Source organism: Chironomus tepperi, unplaced genomic scaffold (assembly GCF_022539635.2).
Source record: "Chironomus tepperi strain 1889 unplaced genomic scaffold, CSIRO-AGI_Ctep_v1 contig_176, whole genome shotgun sequence".
NCBI classification, from domain to species: domain Eukaryota; kingdom Metazoa; phylum Arthropoda; class Insecta; order Diptera; family Chironomidae; genus Chironomus; species Chironomus tepperi.
The window spans coordinates 570,442-588,375 of record NW_027226298.1 but is presented as its reverse complement, the minus strand read 5'-3'; the positions used below and the strand labels follow the sequence as shown (position 1 = coordinate 588,375).

General features: G+C 31.2%; 4 protein-coding genes across 9 annotated transcripts in view; 3 read left to right on the top strand and 1 right to left on the bottom strand.

The window, feature by feature from the left end:
* Nucleotides 1-4,279: 4,279 nt before the first annotated feature.
* On the bottom strand, nucleotides 4,280-5,514 carry LOC139089231 (uncharacterized). The gene is made up of 2 exons (XM_070638703.1): nucleotides 5,241-5,514; nucleotides 4,280-5,162 (listed from the first exon to the last, which is right to left on the bottom strand). The coding sequence occupies exons 1-2, from the start codon at nucleotides 5,319-5,321 to the stop codon at nucleotides 4,416-4,418; spliced, it is 828 nt and encodes a 275-aa protein (XP_070494804.1). The 5' UTR covers nucleotides 5,322-5,514; the 3' UTR covers nucleotides 4,280-4,415.
* Nucleotides 5,515-5,650: 136 nt separating this feature from the next.
* LOC139089179 (remodeling and spacing factor 1-like) lies at nucleotides 5,651-7,074 on the top strand. The gene is made up of 2 exons (XM_070638641.1): nucleotides 5,651-5,805; nucleotides 5,894-7,074. The coding sequence occupies exons 1-2, from the start codon at nucleotides 5,718-5,720 to the stop codon at nucleotides 6,739-6,741; spliced, it is 936 nt and encodes a 311-aa protein (XP_070494742.1). The 5' UTR covers nucleotides 5,651-5,717; the 3' UTR covers nucleotides 6,742-7,074.
* Nucleotides 7,075-7,225: 151 nt separating this feature from the next.
* Nucleotides 7,226-17,934, top strand: part of LOC139089176 (guanine nucleotide exchange factor DBS) — a 43,548-nt gene continuing 32,839 nt past the window's right edge. Inside the window, exons 1-9 of one of the 6 annotated variants that reach the window (XM_070638635.1) lie at nucleotides 7,226-7,623; nucleotides 10,616-10,912; nucleotides 11,008-11,130; nucleotides 11,197-11,510; nucleotides 11,647-11,796; nucleotides 11,856-11,962; nucleotides 13,076-13,211; nucleotides 13,274-13,795; nucleotides 15,931-16,110. In XM_070638635.1, coding sequence (XP_070494736.1) covers nucleotides 7,479-7,623; nucleotides 10,616-10,912; nucleotides 11,008-11,130; nucleotides 11,197-11,510; nucleotides 11,647-11,796; nucleotides 11,856-11,962; nucleotides 13,076-13,211; nucleotides 13,274-13,795; nucleotides 15,931-16,110 — 1,974 coding nt within the window. In that variant the 5' untranslated portion in view covers nucleotides 7,226-7,478. Of the gene's footprint in view, nucleotides 7,624-10,265; nucleotides 10,407-10,615; nucleotides 10,913-11,007; nucleotides 11,131-11,196; nucleotides 11,511-11,646; nucleotides 11,797-11,855; nucleotides 11,963-13,075; nucleotides 13,212-13,273; nucleotides 13,796-15,930; nucleotides 16,111-17,934 lie in introns of those variants that run through there. The other 5 variants (XM_070638637.1, XM_070638639.1, XM_070638634.1 and 2 more) reach the window with 5 other exon arrangements.
* Nucleotides 8,427-10,400, top strand: LOC139089178 (uncharacterized). The gene is made up of 2 exons (XM_070638640.1): nucleotides 8,427-8,617; nucleotides 8,736-10,400. Exons 1-2 carry the CDS (start codon nucleotides 8,543-8,545, stop codon nucleotides 9,594-9,596), a joined length of 936 nt encoding a protein of 311 aa, XP_070494741.1. The 5' UTR covers nucleotides 8,427-8,542; the 3' UTR covers nucleotides 9,597-10,400.

Sequence of the window (17,934 nt, the reverse complement as noted above, 5' to 3'; positions counted from 1 at the left end):
TAATTAAATTTTCTTTACACTATTTGATAGCGCTACAAAATACCTTTGCAAAAATATATAACACTATATAGGTTCAAAATAAATTCTTTGCGTAATTCAGCAAAAACTAAAAACACTTCCGAGTCTCATTTTAACTTGGCTCGACACATATGTAACAATTATAATTAGATTTCATTGCAGAATATGAGCTAAACATTGTAATTAAAGTAAAATGAATGTAGATGGAAAGCTTCAATTTGGAATACAATGTAATTTCCTGAATGAATTGCTAGTAATAAATCGTGCAGGCATTGAATTTATATTCTTATCTAACAGCATAGACATTAACAATCACTGCATATCAACATCCTATAACGTTTACTATTCATTGATGGAATAAAAAAATTCATTGATCGCTTCGAGACTTCATCATGAATGAGCGGACTGAATATAAAATAATAATGTATATTACAAAATGAAAAATCATGTCAGTGTTTAGTTAATTAATTTCTTTCTATATAGTAGGCAATTGTAAATTTATTTGCAAGGAAATTCATCACATAATTTGCACGCTTTCACAATTTCCCTTCTATTTCTTGTATTTACATTAAATGGATTTAATTTTTCAAACCCATCTAAGCTTGAATCGCAATAAAAAATAGAAGTGATAGAAGTAATGTTGGAAATTTAATGAAAGTTTGAGCACAGAGATCGAGTAAATGTGCAGAATGAAACATGAAATATTATTGAATATAATAATGTCAGCTCATTTAAGCTTGTAAGCGAATAAAACAAGACACTACATGACAGAATTCCGAACTTCACGTTCGAATGTAAAAGACAAGTCAAGACTAATCGTCGCCAGTGTACTGCAACTAACTGCATTGACTTGAAAAAATTATTCATGAACAGGTTTGTCTCTTCATATGAATACATTAAAGTATTATGTACAGCGTATATCATGCTTTTATTATTTTTATGTTTATGACGATGAAGCTACTTAAGAGTTAGGAATGACAATATAATTTTTATGCGCTTCCTGTTGCTTTTTACTGATGAACAATTTATTTCAATTTCTAACGTATATTTGACATTTGAATACTGTCATTTAGCAAAGACACAATTTTTTAACGAAATTTCAAATTTTTCTCAGACAAAATCCAACGGTCAGTCACTCAAAATAAGCAAAATTGCATCACTTCCTCAAAAAATTGCTGGCAAAATAAGTCATTGTGTGACTTCATAAATTTAACTGCTTTATATTTACCAGTGATCTCATTCAATTAAATTTATTCAGCAGTAAAGTCCTTTAGCGCGATACATTCATGATAAGCAGAAGCGTAAGATACATATAAATAGACTGGGTATACACACATTTCACAATGGGAGTCATGCTTGCTTTGATTTAAGAATTATGCTTTACGATGTTTGCTCAATTTTTTTTACTTCCATTCTCTTGACTAAATCACATAACTTCTTTCTATTGCCACAAATAAATCCACACTCCGCACACCATGCATTCACTCTCATGTTCGGTAACGTTGACTAGTTCCACTGTTATTTTTTTCGTATAGAATAATAAAGACGGTGATAAGATTTGCATGCTAGAAATACCAGAATGAAAGGAAAATGAAAAGAAAAAGTATTTTTTAGAAAAATATTTCATTCATTTTTTGCCATTTTTTACGAGACTGCAAGAGATTTATGAGATACACGATGAACATAACGAGAATTTTTTTTTTCGCAAAATCATAACATATGATGATGAAAACTGGATTTTCATGCGTGTTTTCACTCAAACTGTGTGTAATGGAATTTATTTATGCTCCATAAAGGCTGAGATTATTTCTTTATTTTGCTAGCACGAAATATCCCTAAAATAACAAAGCGTCGTCGTTATTGCTTTATCCTAAGAAATTTGTTGTTGACTATGTTGGATGAAAGAAGAGTTTGAAGCATAAAAAATAAGAGAATTAAAAAGCATGCATGGAATGTTTTTAACGGATTATTTTTAAATCTTTTGAGAACTTTACAAATGCTTTTTGGAGAATTTGTAAGGTTTTAAGTAATAAAATCATTGAAATTCAATATTCTGTCATCTCGGTAAAAATTTAAATTCTATTTGGCTGTTTTAAATTCAAATCCCATTTATCCGTTATCTCGGTTGAAGAAATTCAAATTTAGTCACCTCGTTAGAAATTCAAATTGCAGTTTTCCGTTAAAAATATTCAAATCAAACTTTTCCCATCTAAAATCTGTTGAAATTCACAATCTTGTCTCAATCTGTTCCACCTATAAAAATACATTAAAACTAGCTCAGATTCGCAATGCAAAAATATTTCCCGAGCATAATCTCAGCATAGCTAAAAGCATGAAAATATTTTTTTATTCTCTCTCATATTTTAATAAAAAGAAAAACTTAATTTTGTGGATAAAACCGCTTTGCTTACCTGTTTACTTTCCATGAATAAATTCTACTAGTGCAAACAGAACGACGAGTAAAAAGGATAGAATATAGGTCATACAAATGCTGCTTGCTAAAAATTTATAATTACTATACTTTGGTTAATTCCACTGCATTCATGTGATTTTTTTACATTGAATAATTTAATTCCTTATTCGCTGTGGGGATGTTCATCAGTGACGTCAAATATCCAGATGAGTCGATTCATATATGAAGCTTCTGACAAAACAATGTTTAGTGCCATAAAAGTTCGGAATAGCCAGTTTGATGGACGTAACTGATGATCATCATAAGCCAACGACTCCCATGAGCTTTTCCGAGTTGTCATACACGAAGTCATTTAAAATGCAACAAAATGTGCAAGATGTAAGCAATTAGAAGATAAGAGATTAATTCCCCACATCATGCAACATTCAGAGAAATTCAGGAACAGATCAGAAAATGGAACTAGAGAAAACTTAGCAATGACGATAAAAATTAAATATTCAAAGCGTGCAACGAGTGGATAATGATGATGTAATGGATGAAATGTGATTCTACGAAACAAGAGGAAAAAGGCTATAAACATTGACCATGAGTCACAATGTGCAAAATATTATTGCAATGAAATGTAAAAATCTATTTTTGAGCTTCACATCACATCATTTATACATGTGGGGTATATTATTATTTTATTATGAAGACGCATGGCAGCAGCCTGTTGAGTAATAATGAATTTATCACTTTATGACATCAAATCCATCTCATAAATTCAAAATCAACCGCCAATGATTAGTCAGAGGGAGAATCTATTTTCATTTAAAAAGGCGCCATTTGGCTCATCATGTTTGATTATTTACACAAGAGTGTGTATACATACACACATCCATTCCTCTACCTGCTGAAAAAATATTGTACAAACATGAGGACTATCGATTAGATAAATTTTTCCGATGAATTTTCCTTGAGAATATTGAGGTTTTTTTTGGCGTCATTTTGACTTGCTGGATGTCTGTGTATAGGATGGAAATGAAGTAGATAATCGGTTTGAAGCTTATCGTTGCTAATCTGTTTGAAGAGCTGCTAATCTGGGGTCGGAATGTGCTAGATATGCTATCGATCTATTAATTGATTTACACATGTCAGGACATAGCTCTTCAGCTGCATTTTAGTTTAGCGATGTCATGAAATACTAATAAAGCATGTAAGTGCCTGATATTAAGCTTACAGAAGTCAAGATCAGCTTCAATTTCCCAATTGCTTATAAACATCTTGCAAATTAGACAAACAGAATTGACGCGCCGAGGATCCTCGTTCCTTAAAAAAATTCACAACACAACATTTGAGCCTCCCTCTAACATATGCAACTGCTGTCTAAGGCGGGAAAAATGCGCAGATGCTGCTTACTTCCAATTCCATTACATACTTTTTAAACTATTTTTTTGGCAATGTGTCGATTTTTTTTACGCACATGCTTTGCAGTTGTAGTGATTCGACATTTCTCTTCTACGTAATATTGGCTGCCAATGTGCGAAGGTCGATCTTAATTAAGTTGTTAATATAATTGGAAAGTCAATTTTCTACATTATCAGTTCTTTATTGGTTCCTCAATCTGTTGCGAATTATCATTAAGATCTGAATAATTCATAAACATAGACTAATGCTTCTTCTTTTGGTTGTGGAATGGGACATCAGAGATCGATGTTTGCAAAACTGAGGAAATTGCCATTAAAAATTTAGTTCAAAATTTGAATTTGAATCCAAACTTTGATTTTTCACTGCAATTTAAATTTAAAATTTCCGTTGTTTTCTTATGAAAAATTTTGATGCACTCAATTTTTATTTATTCTCAATTCATGCTGTATAAAAAACGTATAAAAGTAGTTAAATGTATAATCAGGTATAATCTTAAATTATCTAATTTTAATTAATTTAAATGATTTAAAAATGCAACAATGGAGAAATGTAAAATGGATATGCTTCATTATTAGGCTCATTCTAGGCGTCGAGGGATTCTTGATGATGATGTTCGTTCACGAAAGACAGGAATTTTTGATCCTTTGGGTGTCGATGTCATCAATGTGCGTGGCTGTGTATTTCTAGCTTTATTTGCTAAGCAACTTAATGGTGTCCTGTCATTTCCAGTCTGTGCATTCATCTTCTTAGGTGGCGTTGAGAATCTATCAAAGTTCTCGGTATCATCCTCAAATATCAAGTTCTTCTCTGTTGGCTTCGACTTCTTCTTTGTTGTTACACTATCAACTTCCTTCTTTTGTCCATTTTCCTCATTATCTGTTGCTATTTTGGCTGCAATAAGTTTGTCAGTGATTTTTCTGATTAAATTATCTTCTGATTTCTTCTCATCAGCTATTATTATTGGAGTCCTGGCAATCTCATTTGTTGGGCTTCTTGGATCTGGCAGATTATTACTATCGTCAGCTTTGTCAGTAGCCTCTTCCTTATTAACTGCGTCGACTAAATCTTTATTACTGTTTAATGATTCCTGCTCTTCTGTTGTCAAAATATCTATATCCACTGTATCGTTAAGAGATTCATTTAATAGTTCTCGATGATTAAATTTACTGGAACTGCCCGTTCGGAATATTTGTATTGGTGTACGAGCAATGAATGTAGACGGACTTCTTGGATCTAAATTTCCGAAAAATGCATTTTTAAAGAGTCCTGTCTTTGTAGCAGTTGGCGATTTATGGTCCTTAACATCCTTTTTTACCTGCTTTTGCTGTTTGTGTAATTAAGGGAAAGAAAATATTAGCATAAAAACATGTTTTATCAAAAATATCAAAAATTTAGCACTTACTTCAAAAACCACGATATCGCTTACGTTGCTCTCGTTAAGCTGTTGATTATTTGTTGTAATTTTAGTCACTAAATTGCCCATTTTAGTTATAAACTTAAATTAAACTTTTTTTTGTCTATTGTGGATCAGATTTGAAAATACGTTATGAATGAGGGGAAATGTTTTCGGTTTATATATACGATTCGCAGTGTTTTGATTTTTAAAAGTTCGTTAAATGAGATTCGTGAAAAATTGTGTTTTTAGCCACAGTTTTACCTAATTTAGGTAATTATTATGTATTTTTATTGTTTTTATTACCATTTATTGAATAATTAATGATGCAGTCATTAGAAATTGTGAATTATTTTAAAATTTCGATCAGTATCTAACGGTCAAATTTTTTTTTGAATTTTGTGGTGAAAAGGGGTGAAAACTGCATACTGCAACTTATTCGTAAACAAAACATCAGAAAATAATAATATTTATTATTTTGATAAAATGACTGAAGTAAAGGCTGAAGAAGCACCAAATGCATCTTTAGAAGAGGAAAATGAGCCAGAAGAATCAGTTTATTCAGAGCCGAATGGTAGGTTTATGTCATAAATTCTGAATTTTATTCCTTCAATATTTTTATTTGTTTCAAAAAATTAAAAATTTAATTAACTCTATTTTAGCGGCTGTTATCGTATCATTTTTGGAGAATTTCGGCAATGATATATTTCCTGATAATGTTCCCATCATGAGTGACTTAATGGATTGGCTAGCAAACACAGATGAAGTTACAACAGAATTACATGATATTCATGTAAAATTATTAAGGAAATTAAAGCGAAGTGTCGTTCCAGAGAAGTGGGAAAAGGCAATAATCAAGTTTTGTTACTTTTATGGAAATATGGATGATGCCTTTCAGATTGAGAGATATGGATATTTACATTCAGACTTTAAAGTTAAATTAAGGATCCTAAAAAACTTACTGGAAATGCAATTTGATGTAAATGTCAAGTTTAAGAATATCGTTAATTCCCTACCGAGTCAGAAACTTCGACTGGAACCTTTTGGACGAGATAAAGATGGAAATGTGTATTATTGTCATATTGATGAAAAGGCTAATGTTAAGGTTTATCAGGAAAATACAGACGAAGAAACTTGGAGTGTTGTTGCTAATAATCGAGATGAATTAGCTCAACTAATCGACGAATTAAAAGGTCACAAACCAATACGTCCATTTTTAAAAGATCTAATAGACGAAGACTCATCCAGTAACAGTCGACTATCAGCAAAAGAAGATGTGAAGACTGAAGTTACTGAGATAAAGCCAGCAGAACAAGAATATAGTATTGATAACAGCATTGCAAACGATGAATTTCCATTAAAACAAACAATCAGGCTTGTAAAGAAGGTAGAAACGCCTGTAAAAGAAGAATCCAACTCTGAGAACAATAAAACTGAAGCCGAAGAAGATGAAAAGAGCGATAAGAATACTGAAAAAGTGGCTGCTCAGAAGAAACGCAGACGAAAATGACGTCGTTGGTATTGAATTAAGATAATTAAGTTAAGTAAGAGTATTTTTTTGGAAAAATAACGGTCAATGATTCAAATGTTTCCTAATTGGTTCAAAACCATACAAATACATTTTTAATTTGTGAGGTTTTTAAATTTGAATTTTGAAAAACCGTTGAATCAAATATGAATTTTATTATGATTTTAAGCAAGATTAATTGACACTTGCAAATGACCTTATCAAGAAAATGTACTTTAATACCCACGAAAAATCTAAAACAGTGAATATCAACACCTTCTGTATTTATTTAAGAAGATAAGAAATTAATTATAGTTATAAGACTAATTTTTGTAATACATTGTAACAACATAATAAATATTCATGTTCATTGTGGTGAATACAAGTTTAGTGTTGCCTGATTGGTAGTTCCTGTATTTACTTTACATTTCAAGATTATGTGACAAATATTTGCACAATTAATTCTCAGTTGATAACAGATTTTATCACATTACTTAAGTACATAAAATCTTTACTGTATCATGTCGCACAGCAACAAAAACATTACGCGAGATGTAACATTATTCAGGCATTGTGCCATAGCAGTTTAGTGCTCAAAAAGAGAGCCACATAAAAAAATCGATCAAGAAAAAAATTTAGAAATATTCAATGAAATTAATGTTTTGATCAATTTGTTAAACTGTACGTCGATTAAAATAGTTAATTAAGTTTAGTTTAAGTGATAAAATTGTGAAAATTTCATGGAAAGTGGATTGGAAAAGCAAATCAATGAATTTCTTGAAAAATTTTCAAATCATTCTGTGGAAGATGACTTTTTGTATAATACTGGATTAATTAGAGCCCGCAGTAACAATATGGATGATTATGATGCATTGGAAATGACAGGTATATTTAATTTATGTGAACATTCAATGACACAAGCGATTCTCATACACAGTGTGAGAACTTTTTCTTCTTTGTCATACAAAATGATAAGTACAATGGATATAAATCGGAACTAGCATAGTGGGAAAATTAATATGTGCGCAATAATTTAAACAATTCAATAAATATGCGAAAATTTCAGTGTAATCAATTCGAAGCGAAAGTTTATTGAACTAAATCCATCATAACAATGCATGTGATACGAATATTAATTGGATTCTATTGTGACATCATGAATAACTAATTAAGGAAATCGTAAAGTAATAAAATTTGTCAGTCAGTGAACAATTGTTCTAAGCGAGAACCTTGTGTGTCAATTTTTTATTTAACAAAAAAGTGCAAAAATATGTTCGAAATGCTTGATATGTGCTATATATATCTGATATATGCTGTGTGCTGTTCGTGTTTGAGAGAGGAAAATTATCATTGAGGTGGTGAATTTTGGAAAAGAGAGCATATGTGGTGGAATTTTCATACTTGATAAGTGAATTTACTTAATTGTATTAAGGCGCATTTGTGGTGAATTTAAATTCTATTGAGATACAAATTTAACGGCCTTTTGAAATTCAAAAATTTTGAACATCAATTTCTCAGAACCATATAAATTTTTCAGAACCGTAAAAATGCATTAGGAATTGTATGGTTTCTTACATTATTCAACAATTGACCGCATAAAAACCATACAAATGTTTTGGAATTTGTATGGTTTTGAAGCACATTCAAAATCCTAAAATCGGTTAATGAACACATAGACAAACTGTGGATATTCACAATTCAACTCGAAATCTCAGCTAAAAACAAAACTTTTTTCTTCTTTAAATGAAAAATCATTAATAATAAAGTGTAAAAGTAGCTCAAATTAATTATAAAATTAATTTAAATGAATCAAAACAGTCCGATGAAGAGGAGTATAGATGATTCCGACGATGAACCATTAAAATCTAGACAGATTAAGGTAGAAAATATTAAAATTTTCATTATTGATTTATAAGCGGATAATTTACATTGTTATGTACCGCTATAATTAATTAGAATACAGTCAATAAAATTATTGTATTAAAAAACTATTTTAGGTGGCAATTAAAGATAAATATTCCAAAGATTATTCACAAACGTCATTAGAGTCTACAGCTGAGGAGGTCAGACTGAAATTAGCAAATGGATGTGAATGTAGTGTCTCATGCTTTGATGGATTGGATGCAAATAGTGTATATCGTCATAGACTGAATATTGCGGAATTGACAAAGAATGAATGTGATTTTTATTTGATGGGAATATGCCGAGCATCATTGATGGATTGTAGTGAGAGAGGAACAACAAAGAGACAAAGGAAGAGATCAAGCTATTCATATATGGGCAAGAAAGTCTGCCTTTATGCATTCTTATATTTAGAAAATATCACAATATATCAACTGAAAAAAATTCGTAGTCATATAATCCAGAATGGTGTAACCCAAATTCAGCACGGAAATTGCCATAAAGTGCCACATAATGCTTTTTCATTGGACTTATACAAGCGTGTTGAGACATTCTTACGGAATTATCTTAAGACAAATAAACATCATTCAAACAAGTCAATCATTTTAAATGAGCCGCTTTCTAAAGTCTATCAAGACTACAAAAATGGGGAAAAAGACACTAAAATAATGGGATATACGACATTTAGATCTTTCTTTCGGAAACAATTTCCTCATGTCAAACTTTCTAATCAAATATCGAAGCCACAAAGTTCATTGAGTGACACAAGAACAGCATTAACAACGTCCAAAGATATTTTCCAAGAAATTGAGCTTATAGAAGGCGAAGAAGAGCATCTTATTGAAGAGGATGACGATGAAGAAGAAAAAGAGCAACAAATTGTGTTCGCAAATACTACTGATGACTTAATTTACTACGATCATTCTGAGCTATCGCACGAAGAAATTGTGAATTGACGTATTTCTTGCACTCTCGCCAATATTCTCTCGACTCATTCACTTTTTGAGCGGTATTTATTGAAGATATGAATGAATTATTGTAGACAGTTTGGGACATGCAGTGAATTTCATTGAAATTTCATGAAAAATCTGATCTTTCTGTTCAACGAATTTTTTAAATTCAAATTTTAACGGTTATCAAAAATTCGAAAAAAATTTGAACTTTTACTTTCGTTAAATTTTCAAAATTTTGAACTCTGTACTTTCGTTAAATTTATTCAAACTTTTGAAGTCTGTTAAATTTTCAAAATTCTGAAATCCGTTAAATTTTGTATTTTGAATTCTAATAATGATGAAATTATTTAGGCTTGCTAAAAAAATGCGTTTTATTTTATAGAACTCAAAAATCAATTTTAGGCTTCATCTTCTTTAAGTACTCAATGTCAGGGATTCAATTTCAATGACTTTCAGAAGTATTAGTATCGATGGCATTTAAGTGTATTATGACGATCAAATGGATCAATTTTATTGAATGAAGTGGACTTTATTAATATAATGCTAGACGTATAGATTCGGATAAATGCTCTAAGCCCTGTACAAAGAAGAATACTCATCAACGAAATGAGAATGAATCCGTTTGTATTACGATAATTCAAACTTATTATATCTCTCAGTCGAGTTTTTATTTCATCTCTTACGCTACAGTCTGTTATTATTAGTATTTTATTTTGTTATTTATGTAACAAATTAATGATTTGTTTTGATTTGAAATTGGCATAGCAAGAAAATTCTATGAAATAAAAGTGAAATTATATTGTTACTTTCCGTGTACGTTTCATTGTGACCGGTTATTTCTGATTAATATTTTTTCAGACCCCAATACGCTATATTTGATTGGCCAATGAGATATTTTTGATTGCGCCAACAGAAATAAAATATAATTCCTTATCTCATTATGTTTTGTGTTGTGATAAAGAAGTGACTAACAATGTATTATTTTTCTTTTTTTGACAATTCAATATCATCGGAATACATAGAAAAGTATGTTGATTTCTCAGACACATCGCAGTCAGAGAATAGACATTCTTATCAACAACAGATGTCCGTCAACAGTGCAACATCGGTGCAAACTGTCATTTTCAATAACTCATCGCTGACGGGAAATGATTTAATGGCTCAAATGAATGCATCAGAGAGTTTGTCATCAATATTAACTAGATCTAGTAATGGAAGTAGTCATAAGCAAAAGACACTAAGCGTTAGTTCGGCTGAGGAGCCATTGCATATATCAGATGTTGCTGATTTGTTGCATCAGCAATATGCCATCATCACAGGTAATTTTAACGTATAATTTTGGAAAAATTTGTCATCTCGGAAAATTTGAATTTTAAAAAAACCGTTAAAATCTAAAAATTGTTTTACTTTTAAGGTGGAAGATCTATGGAAGGATCGCCAATAATAACTTTTCCGGACCATAATAGTTTTCATTTATTAAATGATAGAGATTATCAGAGATTAATACAGTATTTAGTTGGAGTAACAAGTTTACAAGGTAAATGCACGAAATTATACAATCACATCCTCTGATTAATGTAAATAATCTCGTCCAAAAATACAGACGCCGATCTCGGATTTCATTTGATAATCGACCGACGAAAGCAGTCGTGGGCGTCAGTAAAGTCAGTATTAGCAAGGATCTCAACATATTTTCCAGGAATTGTACAATGTGTTTATGTGATACGTCCATCAGGTTTCCTACAAAAAGCCATTTCAGAAGTTAGTTCAAAGTTCTTTAAAGATGAATTTCGCTTCAAAATGATTATATGCGCTCAAATTGATGAGTTGCATCACTTTATACATAAATCACAATTAACAATGGACTTGGCTGGTGATTTATTCTATTCGCATCATGAATGGATTCAACAGAGAATTGTGAGTATATTTATTGCGTACATGTATGTGTAAACATGTGAATAATCTCTGTGATAAAACATTACATTGACTCATTTTCTAACAAATCTCCCATCCATTTAATAATATTAAATTTCTGTTCCATTTTATTTTACAGTCACTGGAGAATTTTTCTGCTCAAACGACACTTGTTGCTCACCATTTAGAGATCTTTATGCGAACAATTCACGATACAGAGTTTCCCAATTCTGTAGAGTCAACGGAAGCATTACTGGTTGAGCAAGGCGTAGAGTACACAAAATTAAAAGTAAGTCCAACAAATTTGATTATAAAATTCACAATAATCAGCATTAAAATTCATTCCAGGATGAGATACAGCAAGTCGGACAAAAAGGAGAAGAATTATTAGCCGAAATAAGAAGGAAGGCTGAATTATGTGTGGATCGTGTGGGGAATATAAGTTCAATAGAACGGTTCGTTAAAAGTTTTTCAATTGCTTACTGCTTACTGTACACTAACACTTGTCTTAATCAATCAAATCTATCGTGTATTACCCTTTTAGTGCGCATTAGATGTTTATTTTTATGTGTTTGACAGCGCATCTTCCCCGAAGGAAATTAAAGTATATTGTCAGCAGGCTGCATGTGTAGTCTGTCATCGATGATTAAACTTGTTTATTTTGAGGCATTAAAGATAATGACCGTTATTTTCAAATTTTTGGACCGGTTATTTTCAAATTTTAAATAACCGATACATTTTTCAAATATTTTTCGACCGTTATTTTTTAAATATTTTTTGACCAGTAAATTTTGAACATTTGAAACGGGAAGATGCGCTTCTGCAGGTCACAAAAATGACCACATTTACTAACTCGTTTTGTTTTGCTATGTAGCTCTGCACTGTTTGGAATCATGCCGTATTTTGAGTTGACTCTTTCGTTCCTACATCACATTTTCTCACAACTTAAAGTTTATATTTTTGTTCTGTTGTCTACAATTAACTTTATAATTTTTTGAGTAAATAACTTTTCAGTTCCAATACTCATTATAGAGAGTAAAATGTCAGATTAATGTGAGCGTCATCAGTTTTTTGTTCTGCTTGATAAGCTTATTTATTCTCATTAGTCTATGATTTATTTTCTCAGTTTATCGATATCAGAGATCATTTTCAGTTCTATATCCTTAACTATAACTTAACATTTCCACAATAACTTCTTGATACACCATAAAAATCACAACAACATAATATTGACACCTTAAAAATGTTTCTGTTAAGACCAATGGTGGTTAAACCTTATAGACACAAAACACTGCCGTAAGTAGAAGTTCTAGAAACAAAGAATCGATTAGTCATGACTTTATTATAATTTTCAATTCTCTCGCAATTGCATTTACACAATGTACACAACTACATATCATTTTCCATAGTAGTGCATAAATGATGTATCATATTAAATCATTCACAGCTAAGAACTTTTTCGATAAAATCATTAAAAAAAAAGAATCTATTGAAAAAAAATTATCACAGTGCAGAGAACCGCAGCATTTTAAATTTTTCTTTATAAATATTTAATTGATTTTAACTAGTCGCGATACCTCCAGATTAATTGTACAATTGCAAGAGACGGAAATGAGGTTTGATCATTTCTATGAAGAGCACACGAAAGAACTAAGGAATTGCTTAGAATTGCGACGTTTTGAGCAGGACTTTAGGGAACTTCAAGTATGTATCCTCATGAATATATCAATTTATGCCTATAAATAATCATTAATTTTATGTTTCAGACCAAATTCGATAGCTATTTAAAGATAATGAATGAAATGACAGAAATTGGTGATACCGTCGTAAGAATCGATCAATTAATACAAGAGACACAGTCATTTCGGCAATCATGTGATGAGGATGTTGTGAGAGCAACGAGTGTGATAGAGAATGGCAGGTCCATTATCGAAAATAATGATAAAAGCTCCTCAAAGGATACCGTTGAGCCAAAATGTAATGAATTGAATCGCATGCTGGAAATGTTTAATGAGAAAGTATCAAAGCGTGTAGAGACATTAACGAATGCTCATCGACTAATGGAGCGAGTCGAGAAGGCTAATGAATGGTGTGCCAAAGGAATTGATTTACTTGCGTCGCAAAGGATAGAGAATATGTCGTTATCATCTGATATTGCTGAACAGAAATTGCAAGACATATTAGCTTTTGTTGAATCAGCAAAAGATTTTGAGCTTTCTAGTCTTAAAGATCTTAAGAGCTGTCAAGAAGAAAATACAACATCTCTTGAAACGATTATATTGTCTCAAGTAAGTAAAAGTTCCCGCGATACCGAATAATGTTAATGAGAAAAATTGAAAATGTAAAGCATAACTTCATAATCTCCAATAAGACCCTAATGAATGTTCAAAGAGAAATTCATTGGAGCTTACCTACGCTCGATTTATGGCATTTTGTTGGTGGAGCTGTGTAAAGATAGAATTTTTATGATTTATTATAGAATTGTCAAGTTCTGATTGCTTTAATTACCGTTAAATTTTTGAAATTTTCCGTTATTTTTAAAAAAATTTGAACATTTTTTGACAGTTGATTTTCAAAAACTTACCATTCGTTATTTTTTGACTTTTTTTCTTCAAAATATTCCTAATGCAGCTCTCTGTCAAGTCCATCACCCACTCTAGTACGTGCAGCATAGACTAAGGATGATTCCCAGTATTTCAAATTTCCATGAATCACTCAGGCATAATTGAGAGATACAAAGTATCACAATTCAGATTAAAGTAATTTAATGAAAGCGTTGTTGCAAACAATCATGCCTAAATTGATTCTTATTCATTGATAATGGATAAATTGAATTTCACATTTTCTATTTGACTTCATCTGAAGAATTCAGATCAATGGACAGTGACAATTGCCTTGAAAAGTTTTCCACAAAATAAAATTAAATTATTGACCGAATTTCATTAATATTTGGAGATTTTGTAGCTATTCATTAATTAATAATAACACATTGTAGTAATGTTGACCATTGATGAAATGATGTTGTCTTTCATTCATTTCCTAATCCATTGCTCATTTGGAAATAATTTTGGATTTGAATCATCTCTTAGATTAATAATTTCATTGGAAGTTTCCTAAAAGGTTTGATCTTATGTATTAAACATGGTTCAGAGTAGATAAAATGACACACGAAAGGCATAATGAGACAAACTGAATTTTGCGTCATAAAGTCTGGTCCAAACGTCATGATGCTGTTAGGAACACTTAATGTCTTACCTTTAAAACGACGATGTAGTTGGGCCCAAGCAGAGTCTTTGTGCTACTCGGCACAATTAGTCTAATCGCATTTACCTAAGCAATTCTACTATCAGGATGCATTCAAAGATACATAAAGATAAAATTCCAATTTTGGATGAACGACCTCAAAAATGGAATTGATAATTGAAAAACATGTTCTTCCTAATATCATTGCTTAAATTTTCCATATAACCAGCTTCTGAATAAGAACTATTATCTTCTGACTTCTTTTCGAAATCAATAACAATAAATTTGTATTAACCAGGCAATTTCACATACCTCAGATTTGTATTCTGAACATACCAGTGTTCTGCTTTGTATCTTTATCAATGATATATTGCTTAAGTTACTTTAAATTAAATTTATTGTGATCTTGAAAATTCATTCATTCATCATTCAGTATGCTTAAGAATCTAGAAGTTATCTTTGGTAAATTGACAAAATTTTGATGGATTTACCTTTATACCTTCAATTATCGTGCGTTGACTGCCAAATTAGTCCAGATCTGTTTCATCTAATACAGTGGTGGACAACCTGTGTGTCGCGGCACAATAGTGTTTCTCCAAAAATGCTAACAATTGTAATAAACCGTATGCCATGGGAAGTTTCGGTCGAGGCTTATCACCAAGATGTGTCGCGTCACACCGGTCGCCCACCACTAATATAATCTATAAAATCAATTCAAATCACATCAAAACCCTTTCTTCTTAACAACGCTGAATATTAAGTCAATTTGTTTTACATTTTATGATTTTAATATTAAAATATTATTATTATTTTTAAATCTTCTTTAGTCAGTGCTGAAGCTTATAAAATGTAAAGGATTAAACTTTACTTTCTAGAAAAATAACAAAAATTTTTAATCTCATTTAAAGTCAACAGTATCACTTGAACGCTTTTTTGTTTAGCTTTAGAAATCATTAAAAGTTTTCTCAAGATTTTTTAAAATAGAAAAAGTTGTCCTGACTTCGTCTCTATGTCCATATCACTTCGAGAAGTCTTAAAATATGAAGCACATCATAACTCAACTCCCCCACAACTTCTTTATTGACTATCTTAACTTTATGATTTATGAAGTTTGTACAGCTTTAAAATTGCATTTTTAATAACTTTTTATAACAATTTCTTATTTATTTCATCCAATCAGGTTCTACAGCGGATAGATGACGTTACTCTTATGTGCGATAAGCGAATAGCTACTCTAAAAAAGTTAGCAAGCAAACCAGCACGTCCAGTACAAAGTGTTCAACCAGAGCCGGCCGTTCCACTTCAACCTAATTCTGGTGCTCCAAACTTATTGAGAAGTCGTAAACATTCAGGACAGAGGGTGAGTGACTTACTCATTAAATTAATTTCATTTAATTGGTGCGATTGAAGTCGGAATAGCAATAATTGTGTCTGGAATTGCGTAACAATTCTTTGTAGTTTTGGTTTCCTTTTGAAATTATATTTTGATGCCGTAATGTTGTTTATAAACAGATCTACAACGTAATATTGTGTAATCTATCATCAAAAATGAGGTGAAGAACAATGAAAAGAAATTGCATTGTGTCGTGCCTTTTTGCTTTAATTTCTTGAGATTCACATTTCTCCGCTGGTATAATTTCACTTTTTTTCCTTGGGTATCACTTGAGAAACAGACAGTCTTCAAATTTTATTTTCGACATTATACTACTTCTTACTACTTCCTTGATTGTGGCGCACGTGGGCTCATCGCGCGAAGAGAACGTCTAAAGGCTCTATCCTTTTTGACATTATACCAAACTTTATTACGGTTTTCAAAGTTTTGATGATATTGGATGTCAATCAATCATCTCAACTAACTTTAATCAGAACCGTTTTGAGGGTTTTGTGTTGAGAGTATATGCTACATCTAAATTTCATCCGTGCTGTGGTGAAGAATAGAATGAGCAGGATGTAATGAAAACATTGTCAAGGCGTTAACAATTGGTTGATATTTTTTGGAGATATGGCTCTTTTGTATCCATTTTTTGGAAGATTCTGGGTGAGGTTTGGTGTTGGAATGGCCTACTGTATACAGGAAAGGCATTAATATGTCATGAAAGCATTCAGCAGTTTATTGGGATTTTCGGGAATATTTTTGTAGTTTTTATACATTTTGACTTCAGAGCTCAAAGTAGACTCGGATTTTGTATGGGAAAGTCAACTTAAAACTCAGATTTTGATGCTCATTGTCTGTATTTCCTAAAATTTTGACAAAATACAACGCAAACTGTATCAATTTAAAAGCATTAATTACACAAAGGATCACAATTGATCTATACGACAAACAAATCTACATATTAAGTTAGTAATTACACAAAGGATAAGGATAGAGCATCATGCAAATAATCCGTTCCGATATCAAAGAATAGTTAATTAAATTTGGACACTCTTGAAACCAGATATCATCAAAATATTTCACTTAAAAATATTGATAAAGTAATTAGAAACCATCCAATTTGAGTTGATACACAAACCCTTACTTTGTGTAACTTTTCGGATGCAATCAATAAATATGTTTATACAATAATTTCATTTTATGGCCAATAATTTGATTTGATGCTTCTAAATTTTGATGTAACAGACAAGGTTAATGAATCTCGGGTGAATCTAATTTTGAATCTCAAAATTGAACTGGATATGCAATTTTCAATTATGTTCTAAATTTCTAAGAATTGGTAGCTTTGGTTCCTTCCTAATTGAACACGACTAAAGTTATATGTAGAAAGTTTATCGTAGTATATCCACAAAATGCTCATCCCTTTGATAATTTGATACTATTAACTTCCATATCATGAGTTGTAAAACAAACATCATAAAGATTGCTTCTTAGATATGCTCTCAGCATAGTTCACATAACCAAACATCTGGTAAAATCTGCAATCTATCACAAAAGTTTATGACTTTATGATTCGCAGCTATAATGTATAGTGGAAATCATAAGTCATGAGCGTCGACTTTAGAGAATGAAACTAAAATAGGGAAATGACATTGCTTTCATAGCTTCATGTCTGTGGTTCACGCCATTAGATATTATCTGGACATGGATTTTAAATTACAAAAAAAATACCAGAAGAAGTTAAAGACAATAGAACTTAATTAAAACACACTAAAGTGCTTCTTTACTATGCAGAAGTCATAGAAAAAA